The sequence below is a fragment of the Terrapene carolina genome, unplaced genomic scaffold (genome assembly GCF_002925995.2).
Source record: "Terrapene carolina triunguis isolate 2854851 unplaced genomic scaffold, T_m_triunguis-2.0 Scaffold131, whole genome shotgun sequence".
Classification (NCBI taxonomy): Eukaryota; Metazoa; Chordata; order Testudines; family Emydidae; genus Terrapene; species Terrapene triunguis.
Window position 1 is genome coordinate 37507251 of NW_020664482.1, and position 15484 is coordinate 37522734.

The window sequence follows — 15484 nt, forward strand, 5'->3', positions numbered from 1 at the left end:
AGAGCCCCGGCCGGGCTCTCTGCCCTGCTCCCGGCGCTCCGGCCGGTTGGGGAGAGCGGAGAGCCCCGGCCGGGCTCGCCACCCTCCCCCCGGCGCTCCGGCCGGTCGGGGATTGCGGGCCCGCGGCCGGGCTCGGCGCCCTCCCCTGCCACGCTGGGGGGGGGGGGGGCTTTTTTGCCTAGGCCGGCAAAAAAGCCAGAGCTGGCCCTGCAGATGACTATATTCATTTCTGGACCTCTGCCAGCAGCCCTCTAGTCTCCTCATCTCTCTCTTCATTTGCAGCAGTGTCATGCCCCTGTGAGAGTAGTTCAGGAGCCATCATATTACTGGTTGTGGCCAGCAGACATTTGTAGTGTCCTATCAGAGCATCTGCCCTATGCCCTGGATTTATAAGAACCAGATTGCTCAGATGCATTCAGCACAGTCTAGTGATCTGAGCACAGGACAGCTGGGAGCTTCTGAATTCCACTGATGCTCATGTCCTCTGTGGCTTTGGGCAACTCTCTGCGCTTTGTCCATCTGTACAATGGGGATAAAGATAATCGAAGTTACCTACCTTGGAAGGGCGTGTGGGAAGTGTTTCAAAGATGCAAAATCTTTAAATTGCTCCAATGAAAAAAGTCCTAGGGCCAGCTTTTCTGTGGGTGTAAACTGGCACCAATTTACACCTGCAAAGAATTTGGCCCCTAGTGTTCAAAAGGTAAGCTGTAGCTGAAATCGTTACATGAAATGGGTTAGATCACCCAACCCAATGTCAGACACTGCATGCTTCACCCTGATCCTTGGCTTTGGGCATGGATTTGAGAAGGGTGCAACCAGAAGGAAAATGGTAAAGTGGCTCCCATGTGGCTTTCCCTCAGTGGATCCTACGAATTGTTGCTCTGCTGTACCCTGGATTGCAGAGCCTGCTCATGCTGAGTCATGAAATCTGCAGCCCTCAGTATTCCACATCCTAGTCTCAGGCTTAGCTACACTAGCTATTGCTCTAACTATGGGCTGCAGGCCACATTTGGTCTTCAGTGGGTAGATTAGCTGCTTAGATCTTTGCATAGGGTGACAGCCCTTCTGCCACGGTTGGGGGCCTCCTCCCTAGCCTTCTCTCTTTTCTCCTCCTCCTCTCTGCGGGACAGTACAGCTTTAAGGAAACGTCTGGCAGATGCAGACGCAGAACATCTGGGCAACGTTAGCTAAGTCTCAGACGATGCAGGAACAAACCACGCACTTTGGGAAAGTTAAAGCACAAGTTTCCTGAACAGGCTGAGAGGAGAGAGAAGGCAACGAGAGGGAGCAGCAGTGAAGCAGGTAAGATCTGCTTTAACCAGCCATTTGACTTCTATCCACATGGGAAAGGGACTTGGGGAGTGCGGACACAGAAAGCTTTTGAACTAAGCTACACCGCCTAGCAGGCTTCCCCTGGAGCTGAGGATAGACAGATGTTCCTGCTGTGTGACAAGCCTCCCTCCAGGCACCTTCCTCCAGCAGAGGCAGGGGAAGGATCCCAGCAGTTGGTTGCAAGACTCTCACTAATATAGCAGGTAAAGACTTAGGGGGTACTGAACTGTTGCCAGTGACAGGACAGGCTCCTCTGTATAGAGAAGGCCCCAGAGGGGCTCAGGTACTAAGGTGATGAGCATGGTGTAAAACCCTACAGCGATATGAGCTAGAGCAGTGGCTCTCAAACTTTTGTACTGGTGACCCCTTTCACACAGCAAGCCTTTGAGTGCGACCCCCCTTATAAATTAAAAATACTTTTTTATATATTTAAGACCACTATAAATGCTGGAGGCAAAGCGGGATTTGGGGTGGAGGTTGACAGCTCGCGACCCCCCATGTAATAACCTCATGATCCCCTGAGGGGTCCTAACCGCCAGCTTGAGAACCCCTGAGCTAAAGGGAGGATTTGGAACAATAGAAATGTGGGGGTGGGAAGTGTCTTTAAATATACAGATCAGCATCACCAAGAAGGAGCAGGAATTTCTATCTTATTTTGTTTTTCTACTCAAATGCTGCCTGTCAATCTGCTCAGTCTGCCTGGCTACTTCTCTGTGTTTGTTAGAGGTTCGTCATCCAGCCAACCTGCAGTTCCTGAGTAAAGATCTTCTGGTAACCAATCGGTCTGTCTGTGTGTCTCTCCCCGGATCTCAGTCTCTTTCATTGTCTGCCCTCCTTCCCCTCTCTCTGTCCTGTACCCCAGTTCCCCCTCCCTCATGCATTTCCGTTGCACTCATTCTGTTGCAGTAACACTGACCTGAAGCCACAGTAAATAGCGAACACATTTTTTCCCCCATGCCTGTTCCAGTCGAGCTGTCTGTAAATAACGTTAGCTCCCCTGCCTTGGCCCTAACACCTGCCCTCACTCAGTGGATCTGCCTCCAGGCTCTGCACTGACTGAATCCTACAGAAGGAGAGTGAAACTCTAACTCAGACAGCAAACAAACCTGGAGAGTCAGTCACAAAGAAACTCTCCCCATGCTGGAGAGTCTGGAGCAAGGCCCTTCTCCAGAAACCCCCCTTCTTTTTGCTCTGGACAGATGTCTTACTAATCAGTACATTTAGCTGGCCTCTTCCCTTGAAGGTTTATCCTCTCTCCCATAACCTCCACTTTTCTATCTGTTCATATGGGGCCCAATCCCCCTTTGCCTTGTGCAGTCCTTTGCACTAGCACCAAGCAGATGTTAAACACTCACACTCTGCTCCAGTAGTCTTTCTACTCACTGCAGTGGTGCAAATGATCACACAAGATGTAGGGCAAGGGTGAATTGTGCCCTTTGATTCCAATAAATAACATCAGCATGTGCTCTAGATTTTGGTGAATTTCAGCTAGAAATGGGCCCAGATTAGAGTCACTTATCAGAACCTGGGGCCTCGTCTCAACCTACCCACTTTGGAGTTAGCAACGAGTTTTACTCCTTTCTAATTTCAGCATGAATTTCCTCCACATTAAAAAGCCCTTGACTCAGTGGAAAACAGTGTTGCCAACTCTCATGATTTTATCAGGAGTCTCATGATTTTGGGGGGATTTCTGAAAGCTCGGGGGATCCAGTGAGAACCTCCCCTTTCATTTTTTTAAAAGGAAGTTTCTAGCCCTCTTGGTTGCAGAGAAAAGCTTGAAAACATGATTCCCTGGGGGCTCAAAAACCCCAGGAGGCAAATAAAAAGAGCCCAGAATTTGTTATTTTTCAAAATCTCATGCTTTTTAAGCGACTCATGCTTGCAAGGGGTCCGAGTCGTGATTTTTGAATGCTTGGTGTGGACACTACTAGGGAAAAATCTGGATCTGACCAGCATGGACTGGAGAGCAAAGCTAGGGGAGAATACAAGCATGTGTGGGTCAATAACACACCAATGGCCAGGGGTTGTTCTGTTTTAAACCCACTTCCCTTTATTCTAGGTACCAGTCCACACTGCTGCCTGCTGGGCTCTCCGGGCTGCAGCCTGCCTGCTAACGTCAGAGTGCACTACCAGGCAAGGTGCTAGCTCCCGTGGCCCAGGCCCACCCTACATGCTAGAATGGCACAAGGAGAAGCACCACTCCTACTTCTTTTCCTCACCAGGCTGGTGTCATCAACATGGTATGAAGGTCAGTGTCCACCCAGCACAGGAGAGTTAGTCAACAGCAGCTGGCGCTACAAGGGAGTGCGGAATCGACAGGGGCGAGTAGGACTCTCTCAGGGCACAGGAGGAGCTGCTTTTCTTCTTTGTGGTGCAGGGCCACCCAGAGGATTCAGGGGGCCTGGGGCAAAGCAATTTTGGGGGCCCCTTCCATAAAAAAAGGTTGCAATACTATAGAATACTATATTCTCATGGGGGGCCCTGTGGGGCCCGGGGCAAATTGCCCCACTTGCCCCCCCACTCTGGGTGGCCCTGTTGTGGTGTCTAAGGCCTGGTCTACACTAGGACTTTAATTCGGATTTAGCTGCCTTAATCCGAATTAACCCTTCACCCGTCCACACTACAGAGCCAGTTAATTCGAATTAAAGGGCCCTTTAAATCGATTTCTGTACTCCACCTCGACGAACGGAGTAGAGCCTAAATCGATTTTGTTAATTCGAATTAGGGTTAGTGTGGACGCACACCACCGAATTACTGTGTTTAAGTTAATGGGGTAGTGTGGCCGCACACCACCGAATTAATGTGGTTTAAAACCGAATTAAGGTGCTTAGTGTGGCCGCGCACAATCGAATTTATACAACCTGTTTCCCAAATTCGAATTATCTAAATTCGGATTAATCCTGTAGTGTAGACATACCCTAAGAGTAAATGAGTAGAGCAGAGGGAAGCAGGTGCAGTTCATAGCTGGGAACACTAGGGGAGTTTGGTGAAGGAGGAGGGGAAAGGGAGCATGGTGGGGAGCTCTGACTGCTGGAATAAAGGATTGAGTTCAGCCTTGCAGCCAATCCCAGGACCCCTTTTCCTCCAGGCACTCCGGGAAAGGTGACCCAGTTTGGAACAGGTTCAAGGCCTACTGATGGAAGCCAGAGGAACCTCAGAAAGGTGCTCTCTCTCTCTCTCTCCTTGTGGAGGTGTCGGGGGAGTCAACTAAAGCATCACTTAAAGTGGACGTGCCCTGAGGGCAGCGGTTTGCTGAGTGCCAGGGAGCAGGTTTGGGTTAGGGGACTAGGGAGGAGCTGGATAACAAAAGACAAACCTACCCCCAGGAGGTTGACATGACTGCTCAGAGGGCCCTGCTGGGGGTGGGGGAGGGAAAAGACAGACCCAGCACTGGGGTTAGGAACACATCCAGAGAGGAGTAAACAACAAACTTCCCCCATCCCAGCCACAGTGGCAGGAACTAAATTTTTCCACATGCCCTCAGCTCCTTCAGGAGCCTTTGGCACGCGATTGTTTGTCTGGAACAGCTGCACAGACCAAAACCCGAGCCTCTTCCCATCCTTGGCTAACCTGCCCACTTACAACCCCTCAGCTTGTTTGCTATAGAAACCAAACTCTCTCCCCCAGCATCCCAGCTACAAACCATTGCCAGGTTAGCATGGGAGGGGCTCTCAGGAGGCCCAGATCCCCCTCCCCAACACTGTAAAGGCCTCTGCAACCCCCTGGAGAGCTTTGACACCCAAATGGATTAGATTGGTCTCAGTTCCCACCCCCAGCTCATCCTTGCACCGATAGATCCTCCCTGCTTTGTTGTCTCAGGCTCTGCTCTCTGCCTGATTCATACTGAGCCATGAAATCACTCAATAAATACAGACTGGGGATGAAAAAGCACATTTCCATGTATGCATCACTCTCTCCTGGAGGGGATGGCTCTGTGGCCTCAGCATCAGGTTTATAATAGTGAGACTCCCTGCAACCATACATTCAAATCCCAGCAGGGCTGAGTCAGCCCATCCTTCCTATGAGGTAGATGCATTGAGTTCCACACGCTTTGCTGTGTGTGAGCCTTAAAAACGGAGGTGCTGGCTGCTTAGAATGGATATCAAAGATCTCACAGCAGAGTAGGGGGTTTGCCTCGATGTTCTAGCCACGGTCTTCCCCTCCGGAGGCTCCCTGCATGCTGGGTGGGTGCCCAGAGGTGGCTGCATTTCAGTGGCACTGCATGTATGAAGTGTGTGAAGGGCTCTGGGGTGAAAGGCTCTGTAGAAACGAGTGGGTCAGAGGAACAGTGCAGTTTAATTGGGGATCAGGAACGGGTAGGGGAAGTTGTATTATTATGGTTCATAAAGCTTCCCCCAACATGGAGGTTCTTCAGAGGGGTGGGTGGATGGAGTGTGCTCAGGTGACAACCCCTCTCCTTTCATCCCCCACCCATCAGCCCTTCAGCAGGGGAGGGAGAGAAAAAGAGAAGGCAAGACTCTGGACTGAGTGTGAGTCAGGGGACGGTATGAGCAGATCTCAGTGAGACTTACCCCGCTCCCCTAGAGCCTCTAGTGCTCCGATCCTGGAGGCCAGGGTAATGCGCTCTCCCTGGTCACTCTGAGCTGGGGTTTCCTTTCCCCACAGGAGCCTGCATGCCGAGCTTGTAGAGAAACATCTGGGATCCTGCTTAGCACAGACATTTGGTTTCAAGGCTAATTCAGAAACAATGCACGGGGCACAGGCACTAAAAAAAAAAAAAAAATAGGAGCAAAATTTAGCACGCTCACATGCAGTCACTGGAGTGGAGAGGGAAAGAATGAGTCTGGAATGAGAGGAAATCCAGCTGAAAGGTGAGCTCACAGCTCGAGAATGCCACTTGTCAGCCCATTTCATTCATTGGGGCTCAAATGCATCCACTGCTGGCCATGGCTAAGAGGGAAGTTCGGTCTCCGCGTTCATTCAGCTCTGGACGTCTGCATGTGTCCCGGCCCTGGCATAGTGAGCATTCCCTTTGCTGAGTCGCACAGGAGTGGGGGCCCAATCCTGTTCTTCCCACCACTCGCCCCATAACTCCGTGGCGGGGGTGTGAGAGGGGAGTGCTGGGACGCCACTTCCTGGAATTTTGTTCATGAAAGGACTGAGTTGTCCCCTGTCCAGCTGTGCTCCACTCCGACACCCACTTCCTGTCATTAATGAGCCTGGCACACCAGGCTGTTTAGTCTGCTAGACAGTGCCAGCCACACAAACCATGTCACTGCCAGCTGAGGGCTGAGGTTTCTGCATAGATGTGCTCCCTCCTCAGCGCTTGGCTGGGGCCCTGTCTGTGGAGGAGCTGAGACAGGGACAGAGTGAGAGAATCAAGTGTCAGTGAGAAAGGAGCACAACCCCCAAACTGCTCCAGCAGCCAATCCATGCAGGACTCTAGGCCTGCTGCTGGTGCAGCCCTTTACCCATGCACATGTATAATATGTGACCACTGTCATCAGATAGCACCCACTGCTGCGCACCCCTCAGACCTAATTCCCCCTGGCCCTGCACCTCGGGCAGTCGTTCACACCAGTGCAGAGTGGGTGTGAAGTGCTACCAGCTCTGAATGGCAGTGTTTTACCCCCCTGGCTGTGGCAATGCAGGCCTTCCCCCTGCTCCTCTCAGTCTAGTGTCTGCCTCAGCACACCATTCCTGGGTACCAAGGAGCCTGAGAGGAGACAGGCATTCCAGGTTGCCAGGGGGATGGAGACAGTATCTTAACAAGGGCTGTGAATGCTGAGGGGGAAGCCAGAGTCCATAGATGGTTCCCCCTGAGGGAGGCCCCACACTGGGAGGCATTGCTGTAGGAAGCAGATGTTGCCCAGGGAGCAAGTCTCTTTCCAGGAGTTCTGGAGAGGGATAATTCCCTAGAGCCCAACGTCAGCGCAGCTCCTGTCACCATTTCTCTGCAGACCCCCAGCACCTCATACGCTACTCTGAAGGAGAATCAGGGGTGGGATGCAGAAGCATGACACTCAGGTTGAGACCCCACCTCACCATTCTCTCCTCCCACTAGGTTCTGGCTATGACACTACTGAGAGGTACAACAATGAAGTGTATGTGGAAGAGGCTCCCCAAGCTCCTGCCTTGGACTATCGAGGTAACAGTTGCACAGTGAGCTTCCACCAGGCCAGGGGAAGTCATCCCAAGCCTTCTCCATGGCTCCCCAGATGCCCATAGACGGGCGCCCCTGACCGGGACTGATGCTGGGCTGCCCCTCATCCGGGCCACATGCTGCCCCAAGACCCTGGAAATGAAGCACAGAGTTTGCCCAGCTAGACTAGTCCGTCTGAACATTTAGCACTGACATCTCCCCTCCTTTCTCTCTCTCTCCTTAGTTCCCCAGTGGTGCTATTCATTAAACATCCACCACGGAGAGGCGACCTGCTACTCCCCCAGGGGAGGGAATTACCGCAGCAGCCTGGGGACGCGCTGCGAACTCTCATGCGATCGAGGTTTCCGGCTAATAGGACGGAGGTCAGTGCAGTGCTTGCCGAGCCGGCGCTGGTCTGGCACTGCCTACTGCAGACGTAAGTCCTGTATGGGAAAGGGGTGTGTGAGCATGCTGTCCTGACGGCGACTAGTGCTGGGTTACACGACAGAGGCAATGGGGAGGGACTGTTTGGTGTCTGTGTTGGGTGCAGCACTTCATGTCCATTAGGACCTGATCTCCACTCACTGCCTGCTCTAGTCTCTTGCTTATTTGCTGCCACCCCCGGGCTCTGGTGTTGCATCAGTTGCAGTCGCCTTTCTTTTTACCACAAAGGAAGAGCCTGCTGAAGAGAGACATGAAGCATCTGTGCAGGGGGCAGGGTGAGGAAGGGCTTTTTAAAATTGCATTGGTCAAAACCAAACCCTGGAAGCCCTAAAGGAGTCCTGACCTGAGCTGTCCCTAACAGGAAATGGCAGTGACAATGTCGCTGACTCTCATGATTTTATCACAAGTCTCCTGATATTTGATGTTTGTCTTAAAGCCGCAGCTCCGGGACTCGTGTGATTAGGAGAGATTCTCAGCTTTCATTAAAAACGTAGGGTCCCAGTCCTCCTGGTTGGGGAGAAAAGCGGCAGAATGTGACCCAGGCACACCCTTAGGGCTCAGGAACCAGTAGACAAAGCCCCCAACAGTTATTATTCTTTTAAAAGTTCTCATGATTTCTAAGCCAGACTCGTTTCTGAATGCTTGGGGTGACGATACCACATTGGAGACTGACAGATGGCACCTGCTGGGGCAGCAGCCCCTCTATCAGGCACCCAGAAAGGCTCTGAGCAACAACCTGGACCACACACTGAGAACCACTGCAGTGCGCAGCTTGTAAAGCACTTTGGGCTCTGTAGAAGAGTGACTTACTGGCCAGTGCAGCCCCTCCTGGCTGGGTACGGCCTAGCAGGCTCTCCTTTGGCACTTCTGCAGTGCTCGGCTTCTTTTCGTGGCTTAGCCTGCCCCAGGTCCCGTTCTGGGTAATAGAGAATCCCACCAAACAATAGTCCAGTGACCTTACAGCAGGCCTTCTGCCCCGACTCTGGGTTCAATGGTCTTTCCACCCCTTACCTCAGGGGCTTTCACCCCACCTTCCTTGGTGGCCGTTAGGGGAACCTAGATCCTTCCTCTACTCTGGGTTCCAGCAGAGGGATCCTGTAGCTGGCAGCTAAGTTCTGCTTCCTCAGCATTCTTGTTGCCTCTCTGGAACTTCCTACCGTGGCTTGGTTCTGGGCCCTTTCCCCAACCCATTCCCGGGCTCTGGAGAGTTCTTTCTCCCTGGAGCCCCAGCTCCCACCTGCCTTCCCTAGGCTCTCTGTGTCCATGTCTCTTTCCACCAGAAACCTGACCCCAGGTCCTACCTCCTCAGGTCTGTAATGGTTCTCAGGGTCCCCAGGACTGGGAGTCACCTTGTTACTCCTCCTGCCTGCATTGGGAGGAAATTGGGGTTTATTGCCGCACATTACAAAGCTGCATGAGGGCTGGAATGGAAAAAAGACTCAGGAGCCCTATAAGCCAAGCCACCCCATGGCCCAGAGCAGCTGAGCTCAAGGCCATCCTGTCTGGTTCTGTGTCATTCCAAACCCTCCCCAGCCCCAGTGCTGCAGTCCCGAAGCATGTGCTGCCCCCAGAGGGATTTCTGCACGCCTGTGTCTGCTGAGCAGATCTGCTCGTTCCGTTGCAGAGATCCGGTGCCATGTGCTGCCGGCAGTGATGAGCGGTTCCTACCAGTGTTCAGCCGGGGCGCTGCTGGACTCTCACTGTGATTACTCCTGCCTCCCCGGGTACCACCTGGAGGGTGACCGCAGCCGGATGTGCATGGAGAATGGGCGGTGGAGCGGCAGCGAGCCAATCTGTGTAGGTAAATTCTCACCCTGCTGTCTTTACTGCCAGCCTGGCTCATCCTGCACATATGCCCTAGAGACTAGGATTGCCCAGAGTGTCTCCTCAGTGCCTGCTCTGTGGGGATATTACTGTGCTCATGGTTGATCCCTGGTCCCCTCACTCCCAGAGGATTACAAACCCCAGCTAATCCTGGATACCTTCCACTGGGGACTGCTGTACCAAAGTTACTTCCCATGGTTTACCTTGCTTACCTCCCCCAGAGGCATTGTATTCCTCTTGGTTTAAGGTGATTGCTTGGCTCATGAAAGGAATGACTCATATCCCTGTGCTTTGTCCTAGTTCCCTCACACTGGGCATGGCATCTCAGTGGATTATTCTGGGTCTCTGCCCCAGGGTGCATTGCTGTCTGCATGGCTCACCCTGGCTAGCTTCCCTAGGGAGGGAACTATTGCATGTCCCTGTGCTTTCTCCTAGTTCCTTGCCCCCGTGGGTTTTACTGCCTCCTCCCAGGGTTTATTGCTGAACGTCACCTACCCTGTACTGTGGCCCTGCCCCACGTGGTTCCCCTGGAGTTTCTCTCTGCTTTGCTTGGGCAGATATTGAGCCCCCCAAGATCCGATGCCCGGAGACACGAGAGAGGATGGCGGAGCCAGAGAAGCTGACAGCCACTGTGTACTGGGACCCACCCCATGTGAAGGACTCTGCTGATGGCATCATCAAACGGTGAGTGCTGAGGGCTGCAGGACCCCCAGCTCAAACAGGGTCTGGTGGCTTTGTTGCCCTGATGTCGCTTCGTAGGGATCAAAACAAAGGCCCAGCTGGGAGAAAGGCACCGCACACTGAAGCAACTCTGTGTCTTTTGGGTCCAGAGTGACACTGCGGGGCCCAGAACCTGGGTCTGAGTTTCCAGAGGGGGAGCATGTTATCCGTTATATCGCCTACGACCAGGCCTACAACCGAGCGAGCTGCAAATTCATCGTCCGAGTCCAAGGTAAGGGACGGGTCACCTGCTGCACCTGGGACCCCAGCTTCCTCACACCTTGGCTGGAGGAGCCAATTCTTCCCCTGCATGGGCTCAGGAGCCGCGCTCACACCAAGGATGTGTGGGAACAAGTTTTGGTTCCTGCACGTTGTCCCCCATGTGATCAGTGTCACCTGCAGGTCCTGTGCTCCTGCCACCATCAGAACCCTGCTAAGCCCAAGCCATTCCAGGACACCTGGCACTTTCTCCCACTCTCCCTAACTGTCTCATGACCTCTGACCATACCCCAGGACACATGGTGCCAAATCCCCAATCCTGCATCCCTGGCTCTCTTGGACCTTGGAGCTATGGGCACTCAGGTCATTCCTGGCCCAAATCCCTCTAGGGCCTCCTGGCACCTTGGCTAACCCACTCCTCACTCCTCCAGCACTGCAGCCTGTGCTAGATCAAGGCGTCCCTTATCCTTGACATCCGCTCTCCCTTTTGCAGTAAGACGCTGCCCTGTTCTGAAGCCGCCGCAACACGGCTACCTCAGCTGCACCTCTGAAGGCAATAACTACGGTGCCACATGCGAGTACTTATGTGATGGGGGCTATGAACGCCAAGGGAGCCCCTCCCGCGTCTGCCAGTCCAGCCGCCACTGGTCGGGATCCCAGCCTATTTGTGTGCGTAAGTGTTACGGGGAGAGTTGCTGGCGGGGTTGCGTGCAGGCTGAGGCTATAGCCTGGAAACAACTGAACTGCCTTCACCGGGACACCTGCACAGGGCTTTATGAATCAGGCAGCTCCCCCTTGTGCTGAACTGGGTCTGTTCTGTCTCCAGTTCCCAGGAGCTCATCAAATCAAGGCCCTGATATTCATCGGTGAGCATAGGGCTTTCCTGGCAGCATCCGCACTGCCTGAGCATCCCCCAGCCAGCCTCCTCATGAGGGACATCCCCCTCCATCCAGATGTGGAGCCTCCTCCCTTCTATGGTGGAAAATCACTTATGGTGGAAATAAGGAATGGCAGTGCCAAGGCTTGGGAGCCATTGGCAGACAGGGCTAGCATCCCACAACGGTCCTCTTGGGTCTCTGGCCCAGCCTCTCACCTACTGTTGAGCATGTGACTCTGAGCCTCATTCTGGGCCTGATCCACAGTGGGGATGAGTCTGTGATTACCTCAGAGCTTGAGCTCAAGCTGTAGCTGCTTGTGCTTGTAGCTCTGGAGGTGTTCGGCCAAGATGGCAACTGTCACCCATGCCTCCCCCCAGGGCCGGTGCAAGGATGTTTCGCGTCCTAGGCAAAACTTCCACCTTGCGCCCTCCCCCCCCCCCCCGCCCCCCCGCAGCCCCCCCCCCCCCGCGCCCCCCCCCCCCCCCCCTGGGGCCCCCCCCCCCACGCGGCAGCTCCCCACCTCCGCCCTGAGGCACCTCCCCCGTGGCAGCTCCCCCCCTGCCCAGGGAGCCATGCAGCAGCTCCCCACCCCAGCTCACCTCTGCTCTGCCTCCTCCCCAAGCACGCCATCGCTGCTCCACTTCTCCCATCTCCCAGGCTTGCAGCGCCAGGCAGGGAGAGAAGCAGAGCGGGGCGGTATGCTCAGGGGAGGAGGCGGAGCAGAGGTGAGCTGGGGTGGGGAGTTCCCCGCATGCCACCCCCCCCCTTACTTGCTGCAGGCGGCCCTCCCCCTGCCCCCTCCGCCTAAATGCCGACGACGAGTGGGGTAGCCAAAGATCCGGCCCCCGCGGTCACCGCCGAAGAAAATGCTGCCCCCAAAATGCTAGCGCCCTAGGCGACCGCCTAGGTCACCTAATAGGTTGCACCAGCCCTGCTTCCCCCATTTGGGCAGTGGCGGGTTGAGCAGCTTGCCTTAGTCTGAGCAAACTCCCCGAGCTGCCGCACGCTTGCTGACAAACCTGAGATGAGATCTTCCAAATGGCCCTCTTCTCTGGTTGTTCTAACGGGCTAGTCGGGAACGTGGAGGAGACGCCCCCTAGGCCATTACACTCTCTGTGCATCACCTCGTTAGAAAACAACTGCACAGAAGCCCTCAGTGCAGCATGTGCTGCCTTTAGGGGCTGGTTGGATGTTCAGATGAATTGGATAAGGGAAAGGAAGGAGTACAGTGCAGCTGTTTCTAGCAGCCCCCACGCCTCCTCCGTCAGAATTAGATTTGCCCAGCGGCCCCTTACCTTGAGTTCACTCATTTTCTTTCTCTCTTTGTTAATATCAGCCAGCCCTGTCCCAGGGCTCACTTTGGTACTGGTTGTCAGAACCTGCCTGGTGGCAAAGCTGGGGATGATGCTATTCTTACTGGCCTTGTCTCAGATACACACATGGGCCTGAACCAAACCCCCACCCCAACCCCCTTGCCCTTTGGGGAAATTGGAATCCAGATCCAGACTTGGCAGCTGACCCCTCTCAGCGCCGTGTGCCAAACCAACCCCTGGATCTGAACACCACCTGCATCCAGGGCAGGTTGGATCCAGATCTGAGTCTTGTGGCGTAGGCCCAGGTCAGGTTGCACGGGAATCCCAGCACCTGGGCTGCCTAGAGAAAATCCCCCTCTCCTCTTCATAAGTACTATTTAAAACCCAGGAGACCCATGGCCATGGTACTAGAACTGAACCTGCTGCTCTCCCTAGACTGGGCTAGGCAAAGGCTCCACCGCACCACCCCATTCATCTTGCTCATACCATTGTTTACAAAGCCCAAGATTTACCACTCCTCTCATCCCAGGGCAAATCAGGGGTAGCACCACAGAAGCCATTGGAGTTGCCCCAGCATAAGCCTGGGGAAAGGGGAAAAGACTCAAAGCCGTCCTGTTTTCAGCCATTCGTTAAAACAGTCACCAACACCATCCTTAGGTTATATCCCCTGGCTAGTCCCCATCTCCTGCTGGCCACTCCTAGAGCAGTAATGCAACATAGCTGGCCAGGCTGGCCACCGTGAAGTCCCCAACCACATTCAACGCTGAGATGGAGGTCTGGTCTGCTGAGGCACTGGGTTCCTCCTTGATCTGCGTGGCCTGGCTGGCATGGCCCGGGGGCATTCTCACTCTCTCTCAGGCTGATGAGACGCAAGCCATCCGCTCCTGGCTGCTCTCAACTGGGTGAGACGCAGACTCCCTGGTTTATGTGACAGTGGGGTGTGGCTCCCCTGGCATATTTGCTGCCCTCTGCTGGAGAAGCTGGTGAAATGGTTCCTGCTGATAGAGAACAGAGAGCCCCAATCCAGGCAAGACACATCAGCTTGCTGGGAGAAGGCAGCTGACTTCTCAGGCAGGCTACACTAAGATCCTGCAGATAGAGCAGGGGTCAGAAGCCCCCACTAGCCACCTCCCTGTTTGTGCTCACGAGCTCACCTTCCCACCTCAGCCATGCAGATCAACGTGGACGTGAACTCGGCCGCTGGCCTCCTGGATCAGTTCTATGAGAAACGCCGTCTCCTGATAGTCTCTGCTCCTGACCCCTCCACTCGCTACTACAAGATGCAGATCGCCATGTTGCAGGTGAGCCTCTCCCCTGTGCCTCCTCCAGCCCCAATCCCACGAAACAGCATCTGACTGGCTCTTCTCCTGTCTGCAGCAAGCCACCTGTGGGCTGGACCTGCGGCATGTCACCATCCTCGAGCTGGTGGGGCAGCCCCCCCACGAGGTGGGCCGCATCCGTGAACACCAGCTCTCAGCTGACATCATCGAGGAGCTCAGGTATCAGGGGTGGTGGACAGCCACAATAGCTCACAGCAAGCGGGATCATGACCCCCAGTTCGACCTGTGGGTGCAATACACTGCCAGGGATGGATGACTGTCTCAGTCTTAGGGCAGCTCCTAGCAACCGTAAGAGCCTGCTCCTTAGAAATCCTGTAGCTACTGCTTTAGCTCATGCAGGGCCGGCTCTGGCTTTTTTGCCGCCCCAGGCAAAAAAGCCTCCAGCCGCCCGGAGCCCCGGGGGGAGGGCGGCGAGCCCGGCCGTGGCCCCGCTCTCCCCGTCGGCTGGAGCACCGCGCCGCCCCTCTCCAGGTGCTGCCCCAAGCACAAGCTTAGTGGGCTGGTGCCTGGAGCCGGCCCTGAGCTCATGTAGTGGGGGGGAGGCTTGTACTTTTGGGGCTGAGTGTCCCAGCAGTGACTGTGATGGAGCACAGCTACAGAGTCATTAGAGACACCTGCTTGCAGGAAAGGCACCCATCCTCCTGAGTGCTGGTGGCCTGAATCCTGTCACAAGTGCAGATGACAGCTCCTTCTGCCTGTGTAGCTGGGAGAGTGAATTCCAGCCCTGTCACCTGCTTATGTCAGACACTGAGCTATCCCCACAGAGCAGCAGGGTGGTATCTTAGCCCTAAATTATCCTGCACAGGCCTGTGGAAAACCAGAGGGTCCCACAAAATCCAGCAGTCAGTAACCTAGCTCAGGGGTTGGAGTGCTGGCAGTGGGGAACTGAGTTGTACGCATGTAAATGCTGTCAGTCTCTGTGGGCATAGCAGGCTCTCATCTACCCACTCATTGCTTCCACAGACAATTTCTGCACATCACCCGCTCCACTTTTAACATGGTGCTGATTGACAAGCAGGGCGTGGACCGCGAGCGCTACATCGAGCCCGTCACCCCTGAGGAGCTCTTCACCTTCATTGACACCTACTTGCTGAGCAGCCAGGAGGTCACCCAGCGAGCACAAAGCAGGGACATGTGTGAATGAGTGACTCTGCACAGGTGGGGGCAGATCCCTGCAGTCCGGGTGCCAATGCTCCCACCCCTTCACATTCAGAACCCCATAACCTCAGAGGACAGAGAATTCCCTTTCTGCATTGTCTTGGGTCAGCTGTGAGGAAGGAAACCGTGTCAAAGGTCACAGACTTTTCAGGG

The 15484-nt window shown here is 54.6% G+C and overlaps 1 protein-coding gene across 1 annotated transcript; it reads left to right on the forward strand.

Annotated features, from left to right (window-relative positions):
• The first annotated feature begins 1085 nt into the window (after positions 1–1085).
• Positions 1086–15481, forward strand: SRPX2 (sushi repeat containing protein X-linked 2). The gene is made up of 11 exons (XM_024216168.3): positions 1086–1302; positions 3392–3580; positions 7358–7441; positions 7680–7871; positions 9504–9680; positions 10261–10387; positions 10534–10655; positions 11136–11315; positions 14001–14134; positions 14211–14332; positions 15137–15481. The coding sequence occupies exons 2-11, from the start codon at positions 3511–3513 to the stop codon at positions 15315–15317; spliced, it is 1389 nt and encodes a 462-aa protein (XP_024071936.1). The 5' UTR covers positions 1086–1302; positions 3392–3510; the 3' UTR covers positions 15318–15481.
• Positions 15482–15484: the final 3 nt, after the last annotated feature.

Coding starts and splice junctions, on each gene's coding strand:
- SRPX2 (XM_024216168.3), top strand. CDS start 3,511: ATGGCACAAGGAGAAGCACCACTCCTACTTCTTTTCCTCACCAGGCTG. Junction 9,681..10,260: donor CAGCGAGCCAATCTGTGTAG/GTAAATTCTCAC, acceptor TTGCTTGGGCAG/ATATTGAGCCCCCCAAGATC. Junction 11,316..14,000: donor ATCCCAGCCTATTTGTGTGC/GTAAGTGTTACG, acceptor TTCCCACCTCAG/CCATGCAGATCAACGTGGAC.